The sequence below is a fragment of the Phytophthora sojae genome (assembly GCF_000149755.1).
Source record: "Phytophthora sojae unplaced genomic scaffold PHYSOscaffold_1, whole genome shotgun sequence".
NCBI lineage: Eukaryota > Oomycota > Peronosporomycetes > Peronosporales > Peronosporaceae > Phytophthora > Phytophthora sojae.
In genome coordinates this window covers 13190893-13209419 of record NW_009258115.1, presented here as the reverse complement: position 1 = coordinate 13209419, position 18527 = coordinate 13190893, and the positions used below count along the sequence as shown (strand labels likewise).

General features: G+C 53.1%; 7 protein-coding genes across 7 annotated transcripts; 1 reads left to right on the top strand and 6 right to left on the bottom strand.

Moving 5' to 3' along the window:
• Nucleotides 1-2355: 2355 nt before the first annotated feature.
• On the bottom strand, nucleotides 2356-2931 carry PHYSODRAFT_470885 (hypothetical protein; the record flags this gene model as incomplete). The annotated part of the gene is made up of 1 exon (XM_009519712.1): nucleotides 2356-2931. A coding segment is annotated over one exon (576 nt), but the record flags the coding sequence as incomplete, so codon positions are not given.
• Nucleotides 2932-2944: 13 nt separating this feature from the next.
• PHYSODRAFT_470206 (hypothetical protein) lies at nucleotides 2945-3541 on the bottom strand (the record flags this gene model as incomplete). Its single annotated transcript, XM_009519711.1, has 1 exon — nucleotides 2945-3541. The coding sequence occupies one exon, from the start codon at nucleotides 3539-3541 to the stop codon at nucleotides 2945-2947; it is 597 nt and encodes a 198-aa protein (XP_009518006.1).
• Nucleotides 3542-4387: 846 nt separating this feature from the next.
• PHYSODRAFT_476663 (hypothetical protein) lies at nucleotides 4388-4606 on the bottom strand (the record flags this gene model as incomplete). Its single annotated transcript, XM_009519710.1, has 1 exon — nucleotides 4388-4606. One exon carries the CDS (start codon nucleotides 4604-4606, stop codon nucleotides 4388-4390), a length of 219 nt encoding a protein of 72 aa, XP_009518005.1.
• A 2247-nt stretch (nucleotides 4607-6853) lies between these two features.
• On the top strand, nucleotides 6854-8282 carry PHYSODRAFT_468587 (hypothetical protein; the record flags this gene model as incomplete). The annotated part of the gene is made up of 6 exons (XM_009519709.1): nucleotides 6854-6971; nucleotides 7033-7151; nucleotides 7233-7367; nucleotides 7464-7640; nucleotides 7927-7973; nucleotides 8045-8282. 6 exons carry the CDS (start codon nucleotides 6854-6856, stop codon nucleotides 8280-8282), a joined length of 834 nt encoding a protein of 277 aa, XP_009518004.1.
• Nucleotides 8283-9518: 1236 nt separating this feature from the next.
• PHYSODRAFT_469895 (hypothetical protein) lies at nucleotides 9519-12353 on the bottom strand (the record flags this gene model as incomplete). Its single annotated transcript, XM_009519708.1, has 2 exons — nucleotides 9519-10333; nucleotides 10577-12353. The coding sequence occupies 2 exons, from the start codon at nucleotides 12351-12353 to the stop codon at nucleotides 9519-9521; spliced, it is 2592 nt and encodes an 863-aa protein (XP_009518003.1).
• Nucleotides 12354-13668: 1315 nt separating this feature from the next.
• On the bottom strand, nucleotides 13669-16782 carry PHYSODRAFT_472163 (hypothetical protein; the record flags this gene model as incomplete). The annotated part of the gene is made up of 2 exons (XM_009519707.1): nucleotides 13669-15555; nucleotides 15619-16782. The coding sequence occupies 2 exons, from the start codon at nucleotides 16780-16782 to the stop codon at nucleotides 13669-13671; spliced, it is 3051 nt and encodes a 1016-aa protein (XP_009518002.1).
• A 322-nt stretch (nucleotides 16783-17104) lies between these two features.
• PHYSODRAFT_553642 (hypothetical protein) lies at nucleotides 17105-17874 on the bottom strand (the record flags this gene model as incomplete). Its single annotated transcript, XM_009519706.1, has 1 exon — nucleotides 17105-17874. The coding sequence occupies exon 1, from the start codon at nucleotides 17840-17842 to the stop codon at nucleotides 17105-17107; it is 738 nt and encodes a 245-aa protein (XP_009518001.1). The 5' UTR covers nucleotides 17843-17874.
• Nucleotides 17875-18527: the final 653 nt, after the last annotated feature.

Here is an 18527-nt window from a genome sequence, read left to right as displayed (position 1 = left end):
GACGCGGAGAAATGAACTTAAGGCAGGCGGAGCTCCCCGCTATATATAGTCACTCCACATGAAAAACGGATGCGGAGGGGAGACTGCTGTTTGCCGATGTATAGCTCGCACGGGTTTTTTTACAGATCTTCCCGGAGAATCTGCCAAGGTCGGACCAATAAAAGTTGCGAGGTTACAAAATTCGCAAAGGTTGAACAAAAATGGAAATGTACTGAGTTTGAGCTAATGATGCCTGGATACATCTTCCCGACTTACGACATTTTCCCTCTCAAGCTCATCTAACTTAGTACATCCTCCTGACAGCTGGAGCAAATCTCGAGCATGGCTGCACTACCTTTGCGAGGTATATTGCACATTGCTCGTGCAGATTTGTGGGGGAGGTCTGTTATGAATATATATTCATAGAGAATGTAAAAGGATGGCCGAATTCGGTTTCAACCGGTTGCATTCGAATGAAATCCGAATGCAACCGGTCAATAAAAATCCGGATTCTGATCCGGGTTCATCCGGATGCAATTCGAATTTGGTTTGGGACATTTCTTTGAACACATTCTGATTTTATCCAATCATGATCACTCAAAAGATGTGTATCCTTTATTACCCCGTGGTAGCCGATTGCTGATTTATTCGTATATAGAAGGATACTCCATAATGTAATAAGTCAAACAATCCGAATGCATTCGAATATAACCGGATTTATTCGATTTTCAAACCGGTTAAACCGGATGAGACAGAAATGCCAATCCGAAATCCGAATGTCATCCGATTAAATTCTCTACATATTCATAACTCGTTTTATCCTTTTTGTATGGCCAGGAATGCAATGTATGTTCTGGATGCAAATCTGTATAGATCGTCCCTAAAAAGTGTATGTTTTGACCCCAATCTCTCGATTTTCTTAGTGAGTATGTATGCGCCACCTTAACATGCATGGGGCACCAAAACACTCCTTAGCCCCAACAAATTTTATCCTTAAAATAAGGACAAAAACAAATCTGGCGGTCTCGATTTTGGGGCAATTTTGTCCTTTACTGGCCGGTTAAGGATAACATATATCTTAGCATTTGTAAACACCCACTTAGGTACGGTCCCAGAGGGCCAACAGTGGGCTCTCGTAAGGTGTGAAGGGTCGCCGACGGTTTCACTTGTTTCTACTATTGGCCGAGCTACTGTTGTCCTTAACCCCTTGAGACCGAAGGTGTTTTGGCCCCCCCATCCGCTAAGGTAACGTGTATACCAGGGGAAGGGATACTATACTGAAACCAGGTTGTTTTGGTATCGTGTATGATTGTTTTTGTTGGAAAGGCGCACAGTACCCCTAACCCTGGGTGAGGGCCTCTTCGCCTATCGTGTATCTCCACTTTATACAAGTAGGAGCATCGATAAATATACACCTTATGCGTAGTAAACGGTATGGTGTGCACACATGCACGTGTGAGAGACATGATCACCGTGAGCAGAGTCGAGAAAAGGCTGTACATAACTGCACGAATGGAACAGATGCAATCAAGTTCAATGTCGTGTTTATGCAGGTATACAAAACCAAAGTAAAAATGGACGGACGCAAAGCCCCGTTCAATCACGCATCACAGCATCCGGAGCGACACGAGCTCGCTTTGGCAGATGCGGGCCGCCTGTCGTGGACTCATCACTCGACGACTGCACACTCCCACCTTTGTCCTTCTCCTCATTCTCGTTCCCGCTGCGTGCCGGCGTACGCGCGCGGATCTTGCGCTTCGCCGCCTTCTTAGGCAGCAGCGTACCGTTCCGCCAGGCTTTATGCCAGATGTCGAAGCACGACATGGCAGACCCATTGTACCTTCTCGCAGAGAAACACTCGCCACGCCATGGGCTTCTTGGACGCGTTCGGCAGCTTGCACTCGCTGCAATACACGGAAGAATCGCCTCCACGAGCATTGTCGGTGCCTTTGAGCAGCGAGCAGACTGTACACACTCGCGTACGTCTCTTCCGCCCCTGCTGGTTGTTCCCCGGGCGCCATTCATCGTTCTGTACAGGCTGGTGGGTTGCTTGAGCCTTGCTGCGCTGCCGCGGCTTGGACGGCGTCGCCTGGAAGCGCTCGTTGCTCTGTAACGCCTCCCAGTCTTCCTCACGGAGCTGACATAGCTCCAAATGAAGTTGCTTCAAGAATTTGACGTGACTAAGCTTTGGGAGATTGCTGGCTGCGCGTCGAGCGTTGAACACAATGAATGCGTTGATAATGGCGAGATCCACGAGTCCGAGAAGCAGGACTTGTAGTACTTCTTGTACTTGATGCACAACTGCAGCGAGTACCTGCAACATGTAGCGTACACGATTAGATACAATCATAACTTGTATATATAAGATACTCAACTTCACCTTTGTAGACGCAATTGGTCGTGCACGTCCACGCCGCCCATGTAGGTCTGATAGTCCTTGACGATGCGCGGGCATACCACTTCATGCTGCTCGCCAGTCATCTTGTCACGGCGTACGATCCGGTCCATGGCAACACTTCCGCCAGTGCTCAACATATGCACGGCTCGGGTGTCCCACCAACGCAAAACCCTCATGCCAGGAATGTGCAACGCGTCGGAGACGATGTATGTGCCTCTCTCTATACTGGCTGGACGATTCTTGGGTATTTTGGGCGGCTTCTTTTTGTCGCCCTTCTTCTTCGGGATCAGCTTCGTGCTCAGCCCGAGACAGTCGGTGCGGACGGTGCCAATTGAGTAGAACCCCATCGTGAGCAACTTCATCGAGAGAGGAACCACAGAGTAAAACCTATCCGTGACGGCAAGGCGCATCGCTCCATCCGCAGGAGGTGAAGGACCAAAAACTTCTCGTAAATTGCGCACGACGGCGGCCGGGCCGGACTTGTAGTCGGTGGAGCCGGACGCACCACCAGTTTCCTTTTTTCCACAGTACACCTCAAACCTGTATCGTACAACAATATTAAAAGTGTTAATCGGTAGGATACAGGATAAGATATCTTACGCGCCAAAAAAAAACATGGGCGCGCTCGAGGCACGCCCATCGTCTACCGGATGCACGTACGTTGCTGTTGCTACTGAAGTGAAGGCTTCGCGACAGATGCATGAATCTATCGCGAACCATGAACTGACCAAAACATCCGCGAGGTATCGCACCTTCACCCGTCGTCCGCCAATGGTGCGCCAGCTTCTCCTTGTTAGGCACGATCGATCTTGCAATAAGAAGCCCAATAAAAACACACAATTCGCGTGGTGTAATACCCGGGTAGTTTTCCAATTCACTTCGTAACTGCTCTTTCGTCTTTGGCTTGAACTCAGGGTGTTTCAGCTGTCGAGCGACTTGCTTGGTGTGTTGACACTCCACCCTCTCATCCATGTTCTCCTTGAAGTAATCGTTGGACTCGGAAGCGATATCTTCCCAGAGGTCCGGCTGCAGGAAGTAGAAGAACGCACCAGACGGAGTCTCAGCCGCATCGAGTGCCTTGGCAGTTGGCCCCGACTCTCCTGAGTACAGGTAAGTATAGTCTTGGTTCAGCGAGTTGGCTGGGCGATCCTCGTAGGGTTGCATCAAGTAGTCGTACGGCGTTGACGTGGAGAGGTCAGCCCAGCCCTTCTCTCCCATGTCTCGCAGCAACTCGTCGGACACAGTCCCCGACAGAATATTCTCCATTCCACCAATAGTTGCAATAAGCTTGTCATCAAACCAGAGCTCCGGCGGCACGGGCAGTTGCACGTCGAGCTCAGTCAAGTCATCTTCAGGTGCGTCGCCCTCGTCATCTCCGTCATCGTTCTCTGCATCGGACTCGAACGCTACGTAGGCTCGTGGGCCTTCAGACTTGTCGACGAGATTAGCATCTGCATAAACGGCAAAAGTTGTACATACAAGTTAGATGCATTCTCAATCGTGTATAGGCAGCTTTGACTAACCTCCAGTCGCAACATCGGCTTCTTCATCGCCTTTGGACTCCTCTCTACTACTGGCGTAGTATAGTCATCGTCCGAGGCGTCAGTGTCATCATCCGGGTGGTAGGCCGACTCGCTTCCGTCATCGGCATCTGCAAAATCAGAGGTGAGGTTACGTCGCCTTTCCGGCGATGCTTCTACAACAGTAAATGCATGGTTACATACATCACACATATTCGAACCTGTCGGAGAATCAGCTTCAGTCGGAGTCGCTGCTGGTGGCGTCGGCGCCGTTGGAGATGCTGCATGTCCACGAAATCCATGAAATACACGATTAGATACAAGCCAAACTTGTTGGATACAGCGCATGAGCATAGTACCGTCAGTTGAGTTGGGTTGGCTGCTTGGCAGACGTTGCACCGCGCTTCGACGTCTGGCGGCGTTTGCAGAGCCCTCTCGCCTCGCTTTCTTCTTCGCCTGGAGTGCAGCTAGTGACAGAATACCGTTAGGATTAAAGCATGACCGACCATTCGCGACAAAAAGGCATACCGATGTCAAGCTTGTCCAAATACTTCATGAGCTCTTCTTCGCCGACAAAGTAGTCCTCGCCACGCGTGTCCTTCTTCGTCTTCCCGGGCTTCAAGTAGGTAAAGTCGACCGATAAGCCGGCCGGCTTTCTGGAGTGCCAGCCGGCCTTCTTCAGCTCTCGCCATCTAGCCTGGAATGCCATTCCTAGCGGCGGCGTGGGTTCTGGGCCCTCGGTGGTGAATCTTCAAATGAGAGAAAATTCAGTGGTGCCAGTTCGTTCGCCCTTCATAGTACATATGCAATTTGCAAGTTTGATCGGTAGTGCGCTTTCTCGTGCATTTTTGGCCTTTCTCAATGTATCATTTATGTCGATTCCCGTGGAAGCCATGGATACATCGCCTACCCCTCGTTGACTTGAAAATTGTAGCGACCAATACAAAAACCAAGTATAGAAAAGCTTAACGTGTACGGTCCACGTTAAGCTTTTGCGCGTAACATGTACGGTCCAGGCTCTCGGGTTCAAGGGGTTAACTTAAGGATAAACTCGAAAAAAGCGATACGCTCCGAGTGACCTTTTTGCTCGAGCTGCTGTGCGAAGACACCACAACTCTAGTGCATACTGATCTTACCCTCGTGTAGACTGAATGCTGACCTTTCTATCCATACCTGACATAGCTCCTAACATGTTAAAATGTGGTCAAAAAGACTGCCTCAAATTTGGTCCTTATATTTATCCTTAAAAAATTCTTGTTGGGGTTAGACTACGACCTATGCAGCTATGGTATTTGCTTCTGGATGAAACCCGCATCCGGATTTCCGACGAATTTTGTCTTTTGCTGGGGCGGTCTTTTTCTAACTACATGACTGATGGATCCCTTGTTAAAGTAAAATAAAACTATTCGTTTGAAGGATTTTTAAATCCTCATATTCCCCAAAAAGGATTTAAAAAAAAATCCTTTTTGGGGAATATGTTGCAGTAAGAATTATGATAACAAAAAAGAATGGCGTGTTCGAATGGTTCGACGAACATCATTGACCCGATTACATCTAAAATTCGGAAGAGGAGCAGGAAGGATGCAGCCACTGCAGCAGCACACCGATATCTGCCGTATCTAGTGGGGGACGCTCTATACAGTGCAGATCGACTGGTCTGATACAATACCTGAGACCCAAATCCACAAGTGCCGCATTTCTAGAGCCTCACTCAAGTTGAGTTACAGTGATAACTTTGGATCTATCATCAAAGAGAACATTCACGCTTATTATATGACACGAAGCTATCAATCCTACTAAGATGCAGCATCAGTTCTGCGGTGGTACAGGTAAAACGTCTCGGTAAAGTTACAATACTTACAGTATTCTTTACATAGCGCCATTGCACACCTCCCACACGGTGCCTACCAGCCAGCCAGCCATGCATGCACCGCCACGCGATGAGCACACACAAACGCCGACCCGAAGGACGCAAACAACTTCAGCTCACTATGCTTCCAATCCCCGGCTCAAATCTCCATGTTTACGGGCTGATTGTGTGTGCGGTGCACTAGACCTTAAAACGAGTTTGTCAGCGCTCTATCAGACTCTTAGCACTACACGATTTTGCTACGATACACTTGTCGAAGACTGAGGTCGTTCCAACCGAGATTAGCTACTCGCTATTGAAGGTGATCTTCGTTAAATACTTTAGCAAGTCCGAATAGCTTAGCTCGGGGCGTAGGATTGATCTAATCGGTAGTTTGGCGCTATATCGGAAATTTCACAATAGACCTGGGAAAATGCTCAATGACTTCGCAACCACCCAGCACGCTGTACTTGTCGGTCAAACTGGACACTTCTGGCCTTACTTGGTGCCGGTCTCGACATCACCGGCAGTGGCGCCGAGTCCACTTGTGTATTTAAGTAGCCTGATTAACTAACAAACGACATGCATGCATACAGTGGAGCTCGAAGAAGCAGTCGACAGTTGCCTGGTTAATTCAGCTCAATGAAGCCCAGCCTGCACGGCGTGCGTCTGCTGCTAGCCCTCCCGCGAGCTTCGATGCGAAGAAGCGTGACCACAAGCGTTGCGGTCCTCATCCGCAGCATGTTCCGCATCCGTCGCGGCATCGAAGGAGTAGGTGCAGGAGAGGTGATAATGACGCGACAGTGTTTAGCATCTTAAACAAGTGAGTCTAAGTAGTCTGCCTGAAGAGATTAAGCGACTTTGTGTGTGCCATGCACTCGATTAGAACCGAGTATGGTCGTAAAATACTGAGTGACTTCGGAAATATCAAATCTCCGTTGCTTTGTTGCTTTCCCCACCATTTCACTTTGCAACGAACCAAATCACTGAGAGGGCACAAATACAACAACGAATTTCGCAATAGATCACCTACTCGGTTTGAGTTCTACTGAACACTCGTTACGACGCCACAGTCCCCCACTGCGACTCCCTCCTCTGCTGTGACTGATGGAGCCCGGCTGGATCGCCCTCATCGTGCTCGTGGGCGTCTGCGTGCTCTCGTGGCTCTGGTCGCTGCTCACGGCGCCGGGCTTTAATGTCCGCGACAAACACGTGCTGCTCACCGGTGCGGTTACGCTACACTTATCCCGTTTAGAGCTATCCTAACCAGTAGTTTTGCACCGCAGGTACGGAAAACCCGCTGGGGCTTGCCATCGCCAAGAAATACCTCAACAAGGGAGCCAAAGTATCTCTTATTGGGCCGTCGACCGAGTCTCTAAAGGCGGCGCAAAGTGAACTCGAGAAAGTGGCCAAGGGGGACTCGCCCATTTTCACCTTCGAGTATGAACTCACGGACTTTAAGCAAGTGGAGCAGGCGGTGCAGGAGGCAAATGCCTTCCATGGACGGCCTACAGACCACGTCGTCTACGGTGCCAGCAGGCGCATCAAGCCCGGGTACTTCTGGGAGCAGGATGTTGCCCTGATGAAGGAGGCCATGGATGTCAACTACACCGGCGCCGTGGTTGTGGTTAAGGTAAACTTATAGGTTGCAATTTAAGGTGTACCTTAAAGTTGTTGGTTGGTGTTAACTGTTGCCACTTGTTGTTGTTGCCACCAGGCTGCGCTGCCGGCGATGATCGAAGCGAAGAACCATGGACGCATTGTGTTTGTGAGCAGTGCCGACAGTCTCGAGTTCCCGGTGGGCTGCGGGGCTTGCAGTGGCTCCAAGAGTGCGATCCGAGGACTGGCGGACAGCTTGCGCAACGAGTTGCTGCTGTACAACATCTCGGTGGCTGTCTTCTACCCGGGCACGTCGTCCTTCAACCTCTTGGACACTTCGGCGGCCCGCAGGGAGAGTGCTTCGAGCTCTCATCAGGCTGAGGAAGCCAGGTACTGTCTGGTTTGGCAACATATTTTAATACTCTTAAAAGAGTGTTTTTGTGCAGGTACTAAACACTTGTATGCATTTTTTTCTTAGCACTCCGGGTGTGAATGAGGGCCACATCACGACAGGTGCGTGCAATTTTCATAGTAGATACTTTGCTTTCACTGTACTAAGCTTGGGTGCATAATTGATTTAGGCTATTCCACGTTCTCAGACCAAAGCCCGGCAGCTACGAAAGCGTGGGTTACTTTCGCTGTTGCATTTGCTGTTTAGTCACAATTGCTTACCTCCATTTTGCTTATATTTTCCTATAGATCCGACAAGAGGGCCCAGATTCTCATCAACGGACTGTGGTTTGGCCAGTACTCCATCACCACCACTTGGAACGGATTTCTGCTGCGCGTGCTGACCAACGGCGTCGAGCCACGCAACAATACGTTTTTCGAGTGGATTTTCCTCTTCTTCGTCGGGGTGTATCACTACTTGCGCCAAGTGGTGAAGCAGCGATCGCTGAAGGCGCCACCTCGCGCTGGTACTGCTGCTCATGTTTAAAGGATTAGAGCAAGACTTGCCGGTTCTAATGCAAACATTGATGGAATCAATTGAAGCAACCCGACTTGAGGCAAAAAGAAACTTTATTGATTGAAGTAACTTCGCTAGGCTAAGGCATCACGTCTTCATTCCCAAGTTTGCTTTCTATTGCGCACTCGACGCTCCACAACCTGATGCTCCTGCGAACCGCCACGACAAAGATTAGCCGTCAGGCTTCGATGCTTGCTCAATTCTGTGTGAAGTGTCAAAACAATTACCCGCAAGATGTGCCCGCACGCCTTCGCTCGAAGGAACTCGAGGCCGAGCTACTCTTTCGCGAATCGAATTGGTGGGAGCATCGTCGTAAACTCAACCGGAGTCTTGTGGGACAGGCACGCGAAGCGGCGAAATGCGCTTTGGACGAAGACGAGTTCTTTCACGATGACAGTGACGAAGAAGACAGGGTTGAAGACGACGAAGACTTTGTGCGATGCAGCGCGATAAAGCGGTTGAAGGTGGAGAATATCTACGAACGTTTGCTGCGCAAAAACCCAGAAGCCTTCAGTCTCCCTCACATCGAAAACGAGCACTTTGCAGAACTGATGATAAAGCTACGCAATATTGAGCATATATCCGCAGACTCCGTGTTCGACCTCGATACGTACGTGGGACGTATAAGACACTCGGTTGAAGAGGTTCTGTTACATGTGGAAGCCATGTTCGAGCGAGGCGAACTGAGCCGCATAAGACGTCCACTGATCTCGTCTCACACGGTGCTTTCGAAGAGCATCCCAAGTTGGTTAGTTGAAAGTAAGAAGCGCAAGATCCTCGTGGTCGTTGTGGCGCACGATTGATACGAGGGTCAAGCTCGAGCCTTGGTGTTGATGGTCGGCATCAATGAGGAGAAGGAAGTGCCCAGTGACTCAATTCACGGGATCGTCACGGACTACCGCCGCTGGCTGTTTCTCAAACGAACGCCCAAGGACATCGCGTGCTGCAACGATTTCATCACAGAGGCAACTGAGGATGAGGACGTTGTGCGTGTGGCGCGGCGCCTGTATGGGATATTGCAAGAAGGAATCAACTGTTGCGGCGGTACTCGCGTACTCCGATCGCAGCGATGGCTCAAGAGAATGTTTTACAAGTTTGTGGGATGTGAGTTACTACTGGTAGTAAGTTTTGCTCAACAGTTGGAAACGCTACATTTTTTCGTTATCGTTGTGGTATGACAAACGATGATTGACGTACTCTCCTGAGTTAGTTTGGCGGAGGAAACTCCACGATCTTCAGTTGAATACCATGAGCTTCAGAAACGGTTTGATCTCCGTTCATAACCCGCTTTGTAGTTGTCTTCGGACCCGCAGCTCGAAGATCGTAGCGCAGATGGATCAGCAGGTCCCGTGTTGCCACTTGATCGTACTGCTCCATCATCAGCACTCGGATCTCTTTCAAAGTTTTGCGCGTTTTCCACAGTCGAAAGTGAACCATTTGTCCCGAGAACACCCTCGAGTTGGGAGGACTCATCCCGTGGATACGAGCGAGGTTGCTCCCGATCGCAAGGAACTTGGAAGAGGAGGAAGTTCCCCCGTCTTTTGCTGCATGTTCACTTCGGCTCGGAGCTGCTGGGTGCGGGCGGAAGGTGAGCACCTGCTTGACTTGAGCATTCAGCAGCAACGTGACGGTCTGGAATGCCGCGTCAAATGTGACGGCGATGTGGTTCCACGTGTGCGGGGCCAGCGGCGCGTGAGAGAAGCTGAGCACGAGTTCAGGAAGCTGTTCGTCTACCAACGAATGCTTCCGGAAGCGCAGCATCCAGGACGAATCACCGGCAGCTCCAGGGGCAGGAAGCATTTCCAATTGGAAGTTGTCCAGTGCATCGACGAGAGTCACGACTTGCTCGGCACGGTTGATCGTAGATGGGACGTCATCCACTCGTAGCCACGTCTCGATGGTGAAGTCCTGCTGCTCTAAGGGTAGATCACCACGCGCTAGCTCAAGATGAAGTCGAGTTTGGTCGCCCATGAACTGGAGCGCTGTTGCGTATTCGTACGGATCACTTCGGACTGTCGACACTTGGGTGCTGTCATCAGTATCCGTGTCAGCGAGAGAAGCCGAGTCTTTCAGCGCCTTGATTTGTTGCTGGTATGCGCTTCGACGGCTGTCAAACTTGGAGATGTTTCTGGAGGTCGGTACTGCTGCTTCATCCACGCTCTGCGTCATGGTTGAAGCTTCAATTGGAGAACTTGACTCATCACTGCGCCTTGTAATCCACCGCAAAATACTCCGAGCCGTGTTGATGACTCGCTTGAAACCACTCTGGACGCGTAGTTTAAGCTGTAGCGCGGCCATCACAAGGCGCAGAGATGGTTCCTTCTCCCCTGCGAGATGGTAGTACAGCGTAGCGCGTTCGGGCGAGATTGATGACACTCCAAGGCCGTACTCGTACATGTATCCCACACTGTAAAGCGCTTGAGCAGAAGTACCAGCGCTCACCAAGTCTGCGTGCTGATAGTGCCTCAACGCGACAGTGTAGTTCTCGTCCAGGAAAGCTCCGTCGCCCAATCTAAGCAGCGCATCAGTGCTGTCTTGAGCAGCAGCGCGAGTTACAAGGCGCGTATACAACCGTTCAAGCTGCTTCGAGCTGCGAGTTGACTTGACGCCGAAGACTTGGCGTTGAACGCGTTTGATCAACCAGATCGCGTTGCTCTGCGCGACTTCGAAGCCCATTTCAGCCGCGATCAGATACAGCTCCAGAGCGAGCGCCCAGTTCCCACGTTGCGCGTGTGCCAGCGCTGTTGTCATAATGGACGTTCCCTCACGTGAATACTCCGCCACGCGCTTATAGAGTTCCACGACTTCTTCACACGACACGCTGCTGCTCGTGAGACTCCCGATCGTGTGGATTTGTCGCTGTTTGATCCGCGCAAGCTGGAAAATCGACTTGAGGTGGCCGACGTGAGCCGCTGCTACAAAGTATTCCTTGGCCCGTGCAGCGTGGAAGCTCCCAAGCTCCAAGAAGGCCATGCCAGTATTGTAAACGCCCTCTGCGTGGCCTGCATTCGCTGCAACTTTGAACAGCTTCCGAGCTCGATCAAGGTCCACAGGTACTCCACCGATACCCCGCGAGTAAATGACACCAAGCCCATTGGCAGCCTCGCCGCTAGGCCGAGCTTTCGACGCGTTCAACGCAGACTCGTACAGCTCCACAGCTTTGGTAACATTCGGAGAACAACCAGCGAGTCCGTAGGCGTACACGTGACCCAACAGAGCTTGAGCCTTGATGTTGCCTAATTTCATTGAGCTCTCCAAGAACCGCAAGGCTTCTCGCTCTCGAGCTGAATGCTGCTCGAGGTCAGGGACTTCTGGACTGGCGTAGAGGTCGCTGAACAACGTGATACTCGCGGACTGCACCATGAGATCCGCATTGCGGTAGTCGCCGGCGCGTTGACGAAGGTACTCGGCTCGGTGGAAATCTTCGGACGGATTGAGGTCTGCGTGGTATCGAGCGCCTTCAGTCTGCGAGAGCCAAGCAAGTTGAGGGAAGGCGTAGAGTTGCAGCTTCTGGTCGCTTTGTTCGGTAACAACCCGGTCTGCTGCGAACTTGTAGTGCCTCAGAGCTGTCGAGCACGACTTGGTGGCCCCGTAGCCATGAAGTGCGCGATACCCAAGAGCCATTGACGCTCCGATGGACCCTCCGTGAGCTGCAAAGTCGTAGTAGAGGTGTGCAGCAGCTTTGTCGTCGGATAGAGACCGTGATACACCGAGGAGGAATTGGGCTCGGGCACTTCCGTAGCTGTCGGCGCTTGCGTGGAGAAACAGCTCGGCATGAGTCGCGTTGTGGGGCACCGAGCCGTCACCGAAGAGGTGCAGCTCGCCGATTTGGCTCAGAAGTTGACGACGTTCCTCACGGACGAGTTGGTTGAATAACGGGAGTGACGTCGTGAGCTCTGGAGGACCCTCCAACAAGTCTTGAACGTCGTATTTGGACGGAGCTGCGAGCTGTTCCAGAGCACGACGGAGATCCGATTCACGCGCAGCCTCAGCAGATAGACTCCAACACGTGAAGAGGAAGACGAGAGCGCTGCATTTCATCCTCCCTCCGTAGTGATACGCCACCTATCTCGCGTTTTGACGACTGAGCTTCTACACCACTTGCGGTGGGGAGTATCTTCATGCGTGCAGGATACGTGACCAATAGAAGAGACCACACCACGTGCGGTGGATAGATAGCTAGCGACCGGTTGTTGACGGACTTACATCCCTCCCCCCGTTGCATATGTAGTGCTCTCTCGTGCCACCAAGCCAGACAGAAGTGGACTCGTACATTGCACACCCCACAAGTGAAGCCTGCCTCTCCCAGTTGATGCAGGACTACGACAACCTCTCCCAATGTTCCAGGCATCATTGGGGACACTTGACACAGACTTTGGTCTACAACCAAGTCCAAACTGACATGCAGTTATCGTACATGTAGCTTGTGCTCTTGATCAATGTAGCCATGCACCTGTCACTGTAGCCATGTCTCGACCACCGAAAGGCAACATCTCTTCATGATCCAGCCGCGTTGGACTCGTAGAGGGTTTCTCGCTCCATGCGGATACAATAATCATTGCGACGTTGCGTCTTCGTGTGGGAAGGAAGAAGGATGGTAAGGCAGATGCTGGCAAGCACGCGAGCGCGAGCCCCTTCAGCTGTTCGGCAACAAGTGTACATTCCTCTCTCCCGTCTCTCGTTCGCGTGCATTGCTCAGCTAGCGTCTTCTCCATAAGTGCATTCACCCGGAAGCCATCGGGTCCAGCTCGTCAGGTTCTCATTACCAAGGTGAAACACACAATGAAAGGGTGGGAACGCGTGTCCTCGATTGATGGAGGGCGATTGCGACGCCGTGGCAGTGTCCGGGCGACGATCGATCATTTCCTCGACAGACTTGTCGACATCTTCGACTTCCCAGTGGAACCGCCGGCCTACTCGCAGTCCGTGTCGTCGGCAACTACCACTACAAGGAAGTACTCGACTGTGACTGCAGAGGGTTTCTACACTGTGAAGGACGAGCACAGTTCTCCTCGAACTCGCACTCGAAGGAACACCAGTGGCAGCTTTCGCAGCAGAGTCTCAGTGGCAGATCGTGTTCGTGGGCTACTTCACCCTCGGTCGTCCAAGTTGATGAAGCAGCAATCGACGTTAGGATGCAGCGCGTCGAAGAAGAGCACGAATGTTTCGGAGCCAAGGGAGCTGCGCATGTCCTGGTTTCTAGCAGCGACTATAGTGGCACCAAAGGAGCCCCAAGATGAACTGTGGATCGATCGTGATGAACCAGACCGTCAATTAGAGTGTCGCTATGAGTACCTGGCCGACGAAGCCACCATTTAAGCGTAAATGCACGAATATTGATGTATAGTATTCCGTGTTACACCCCAGCTTCATCGCTCTCACCTTCCGGGTTCTCGTAGTCGTCGAAGCCTAGCACCTTGTCAGCGAAGGTGAGAGCGGTATACTGCGGATCCATCGCCAATGCCCCGTCATTTCCCGTCGCAAGCAGAGCAGCCAAGCAGCTTCGCAGTTCTTCTTCACTCATCGGTTCACCCGAGTGCAGTAGTCTGGCTTCTAGCTGATCCCATCGCAGCGTTGCCGGTCCATTGTCCTCTTCGTCACCCGGTGCTTTAGACACCGCGGCAAGTATCTTGAAGGCGCGCTCGATCTGCGCCTTGCCGACGCCGAAGACAGGTCGGTGGTTCACGTACAACTTGATGAAGTCGTGCAGTCCGATGCTCTCCACGGGTCGAGACGTCTCGGTAAAGCGCGAATAGCGAACCTCACTCACCATGTGCTGGATCTCCTCGTCGGTCGGGTAGAAGCCCAGCGCTCGCATGACATTCGGGATCTCCCTCAACGGAATCTGCGCAGTGATCTCGCGGGCAGCAGTGGCGTCCTCGCCCTGGACTCGAAGCTGCGCCAAGTAGAAGTAGTCGACGATCTCGTGGTAAAAAGATCCCTCTCGTCCCCCTTCGAGCAGTGCCAAGTACGGAGCCAATGCGATGTCGTTCTCGTCCAGCTCGTCCTTTGTTTGTCCGCGCTTGGTCTCACCTTCCACCTTCTCTTCGACGCTGCGAGGAGTGCCTCGAGCTTCCAGTAGATTGAGTTGATGCGTGTGAATCTCCCACATATTCACGACAAGGTCATCGCCACCTGCAGTGAGCAAGTGGCTGCCGTCAAAGGTGACGTCCACGTTGCTGATGCGGCCAGGGTGAGCGATCAGCCCCATGGCCTTGTGCGGGTTCCCGTCGAGAGGAAGTTTCAGCAGCCCAACAACCTTCTCATGAGTGCTGTAGACGCAGTACCTCTCTGCTACACCGCCCGTAGCCTCAGCAGCTATCTGGTCGTCCTCTCGGAGCGGCACGGGCACCAACCTGTTGATAGGGCCTCCGTACGATGGTCCTAGCGCCGTCTTACGGCACGTCTGGTTGCCAGTATTCCATTGCTTGAGCTTGTACTCGTCGTTCGCCACGATTACCAGGTCCTCTTGCACTCCACGCAGCTCCGGGTGCCAGCAACATGCAGTAGGAACGGCACTTTGCTCCACTCGAGTCGGAGCTTGCTTGAGCACGACTCCATCCAGGATACTCGAGCGCTCCAGACAGTACTCAGCTAGCGTGCGGTCCTCACTCACAGATACCAGCACAGGTTGTCCGTCACCATCGCGCGAAAACTCCAACCCAGTCACGGGCTTCGAATGCGCTCTGCAACGACCCAGATACACCCACTCGTCCGAGTCCTCAGCGTCGGGATTGCCTTGCTTGGCTCGCCACATGCCGAGGAACAAGGTCGCGTCTAGCGCCACAAAGAGCGAGGAGTCCGGGCTCACTAGCACGTCGGTGATCGCAGCCTTTCCGAGACGAAACGAAGCCAGATCATCGAGTCGTTGGGCATGCAGCACCTTCACGATGCCGCTAGTAAATCCGACTACCAGCTTCCGTCCGTCGCGAGCGAATGTAAGACACTGCGGACGGAGCTTCTCCGAGTCGAAGCGTCGAACCATGATCAACCGCTTAGCAGAGTAGTCCCAGAGCTGCACAACCCCAGAGTAAGAGCTTAATGCAAGCTGAGAGAGTCTTGGATGCGCCGCAAGACCGTGGATTGAGTCGTTGATTCCTTGCATGAGCAGAGTTCCGCGTCGTCTCTCCGCCTCGTGCTCCGCGAACAGCCCGGCACTCATGCCAACGATGAACGCCGACGCCGTCGACACGATAAAGTCAGGAACGTGAAACGATTCATCGTCGCCCAGACGCGTACCAACCTCCAGATTGTTGTCGCCATCAGCATTCGCTGAATTCGGTAGAGCGAACGACACGCTCGTGACGGGGCCGGCGTTCATGTCCTCGAACCACGCTACCAAGCGGAAGTCAAAGTCGTAGAAGCGCACGGCTCCATCACTCGAGCCAAGAACGAGGTATCCATCCATGTCCACGATGACAGTCAACGCCACTTTGCGCTGTGGGTCGGCTCCGCCTGCGAGTCGCACGATCTTGACTGCCTTTCGTTCAGGAAAGCTGCCCGCAGGAGTTTCCGCTCCATTGTCGCTCTGCACTGCGTCCCATAGCACCAGATCGCCGTCTTCCGTGCCTGTGAGAGCTTGTGCCGAGTCGGGAACGAAGAGAGACTGCGTGAAGGCGCCCACCACTTGGCGAAAGTCCTTCTGCGCCAGCGACGGCGAGTAGAACAGCAGCGTTCGAGCTGCCCAGCTCCAGAAGATGACGCGCTGTCGGCCGGTAGTAACCAGCTCCCGAACGTCGTAGGTATTGAAGCGAACAGCGTGCTGCACGTCCTCCGTAGCCACGAGAGACGAGTACAGGGGCTTTGACACTGCTGCACCGCTCACTGGAGCCGCCCACTCCCACACTGCGAGCTCTTGGTCGAACCTTTTCCGCGCTGTGGTCTTGGTCTTGCCAGTCGATTGAGCGTCTTCGTCCTCCCGATCGACGGCACTCAGCGTGACGAGGAACAGAGCATCGGGTGAAATGTCGATAGCCTGGACGCCGCTTGGGTGCGGTCGAAAGATGGTCCGGATCGGGTTGCCCGACTGCGCGTCCCACACGACCAGCATGGACTCTTGACCGCGATCTGCCGTGACGACCCAGCGCTTGTCTTCACTCACAACGCAGCACGAAATAGGGTGACAATGACCTTGAAGCAGTCGCTGCTGACGGCGGGCGTAGTCGTAGATGACTCCCGTGTGGGCAGCGGCGTAGAACACCGCACGACGTGAGCCTGTGGACAAACTGTGAACGCCGTTGATGAGGTCCTTCTGGAAGCCGAAAGTCCAAGCTAAACGCAACGCATTGCCACCAGCAGCGGCGACCTCTTCCTCTGTCCATGCACTGGATACCGTAGCGCTGCCTTCGACATGGGCTTCCTGTTCGTGGATAGCACTCTCATGGTGGTCGTTCTGATGCGCGTCTTCGGTGTTGATGATAGCAGGATCGTCGGTGTGCTGCTCGACGACTTCAGACTCTGATGGCTCCATGGAGCAGCAGCACTCGATGCCACTTGATGCGTGCAGTGATCAAACTGGTGGAATCCGTTTCTGCCGAGGCGTCGATTCATTCTGGGATCGATCTTTAGGCCAGCGCCGCCTTGGTTGGAGCTGTACCATTACAGAAAACTACAGAGTTAAGACAATGTAAGCCTGCGGCGGCATCTCGATCATTGCTGGGCTTGGTGCAAGCAATAATAATACATTCAATCTTGGTGCCTCCACTCCATCTCCTAACAAGTCTCACAACTTGCAAAAGTCACCAACTCACTCGCACTGTAGAGGGCACTTACATACACTCAACTCTTCTCATTCAAAACGCCGCGCCCGAGTTCGTGTCTCTCGTAAATGTATTCTCCCACATGCGGCGCCGCGCGAAGCAAAACGACGGCTTCTGCGCCGTCCACGGGCCTGCAAACGTCCTAGCGTACGACCAGCCCTGCGCGTCGCCGCGGCCGGAGCAATACTGCCACCCAGAGCCCGTCATATTAGCGGGCGCGCGCGGCGCCACCTCACTGAACGTGGCTGACGTGGCCGAGTCGTCGTAGGACGACCACTGCTTGCGCTCCTTGGTGTTGGTGGGCTTCCAGCCGGAGCCCATGGACCAGCTCTCGTTCTCCCACACGTACGCGCGCCGCTCCTGGTCGTCCACGCGCTTGAGACACATCTCGAGCTGCAGCGTGCTGTTGCGCTTCTGGCCGGCGAACTCGCTGGCCACCGACAGCGGGTAGTTCTCGAGCGTCGACACGTCCATCTCGTCCGCGAACTTGGCCACGGGCACCACGAGCGTGCCCAGCAGGTCGTCCGGGTTGAGCGTGTCCAGGTCGTAGACCTCCACGTTGAGCACGGCGCTGGCGGCGTCCGGCACGGGGAAGACGTAGTGCTCGGGCGGGTCCCACACGGGGTTGAGGCTGTTCTTGATGCACGGGCTGCGGTGCTTGGTGCCGTTGAGCTTGAGGACCACGTACGGGTCGCTCTTGCCGCCCACGATGCTGAAGTCGCTGGACGGCAGGTCCGCTGCGCTGCGCAGCGTCACGTGAAGGAACGGCATGGGCTGGGGCGGGTGCGTGGCGTGGAGTGCGGTGCTTGGAGACGAATGTGGAATGGTTGCGTTGCGTGCGTCGAGCGGTAAAGCATGGGGATTGTTAAGTGCGACTGTGTGGAAAGGACGGGACAAGGTAAGGACGCCTGGGTTTAATGACTGAAGCGGTAGTGAATTGAGGAGGAGAGGAATGATGGGGGCGCTAAAAGCAGGGAACAGGCGCTGACGTAGGTACATTTTCTGTTGGTTGCCTCTGTGACTGTAGAGGATATCGTATCCTGTCACAGGAGAGGAAGTTAGTGGCGGACCATCCACAGCAGTGGAAGAAGCTGGTTGACCAGCTCTACTCAAATACTAATACAGCGAATGACGTCAAGTTGCGCTAAATGAAACAGCCCCTTAAGGCATTTCCCAGCGAGATCTTGTCGCAGGGAAATTTAGGCTCTCTACCAGTTCGCCCCTCGATCGTACGATGCAGGCGCGAATCGTCAATGGCCATTGTGCTTGTAATACGAAGGTGTCCTCAAGGCTGATTAGTTTGTATGCATGTCGTAGCTGATCAATTCCATGTTAGCGACTTATGATCTTCGCAGGGTGATGTGACCAGTGGCAGTAAGTTTCGCTAGTAGCAGCAACGTGAGCTTGCAAGTGGTAGGGTCAATAAACACTTTCAAAATCTTCAGGTTTTGAACAG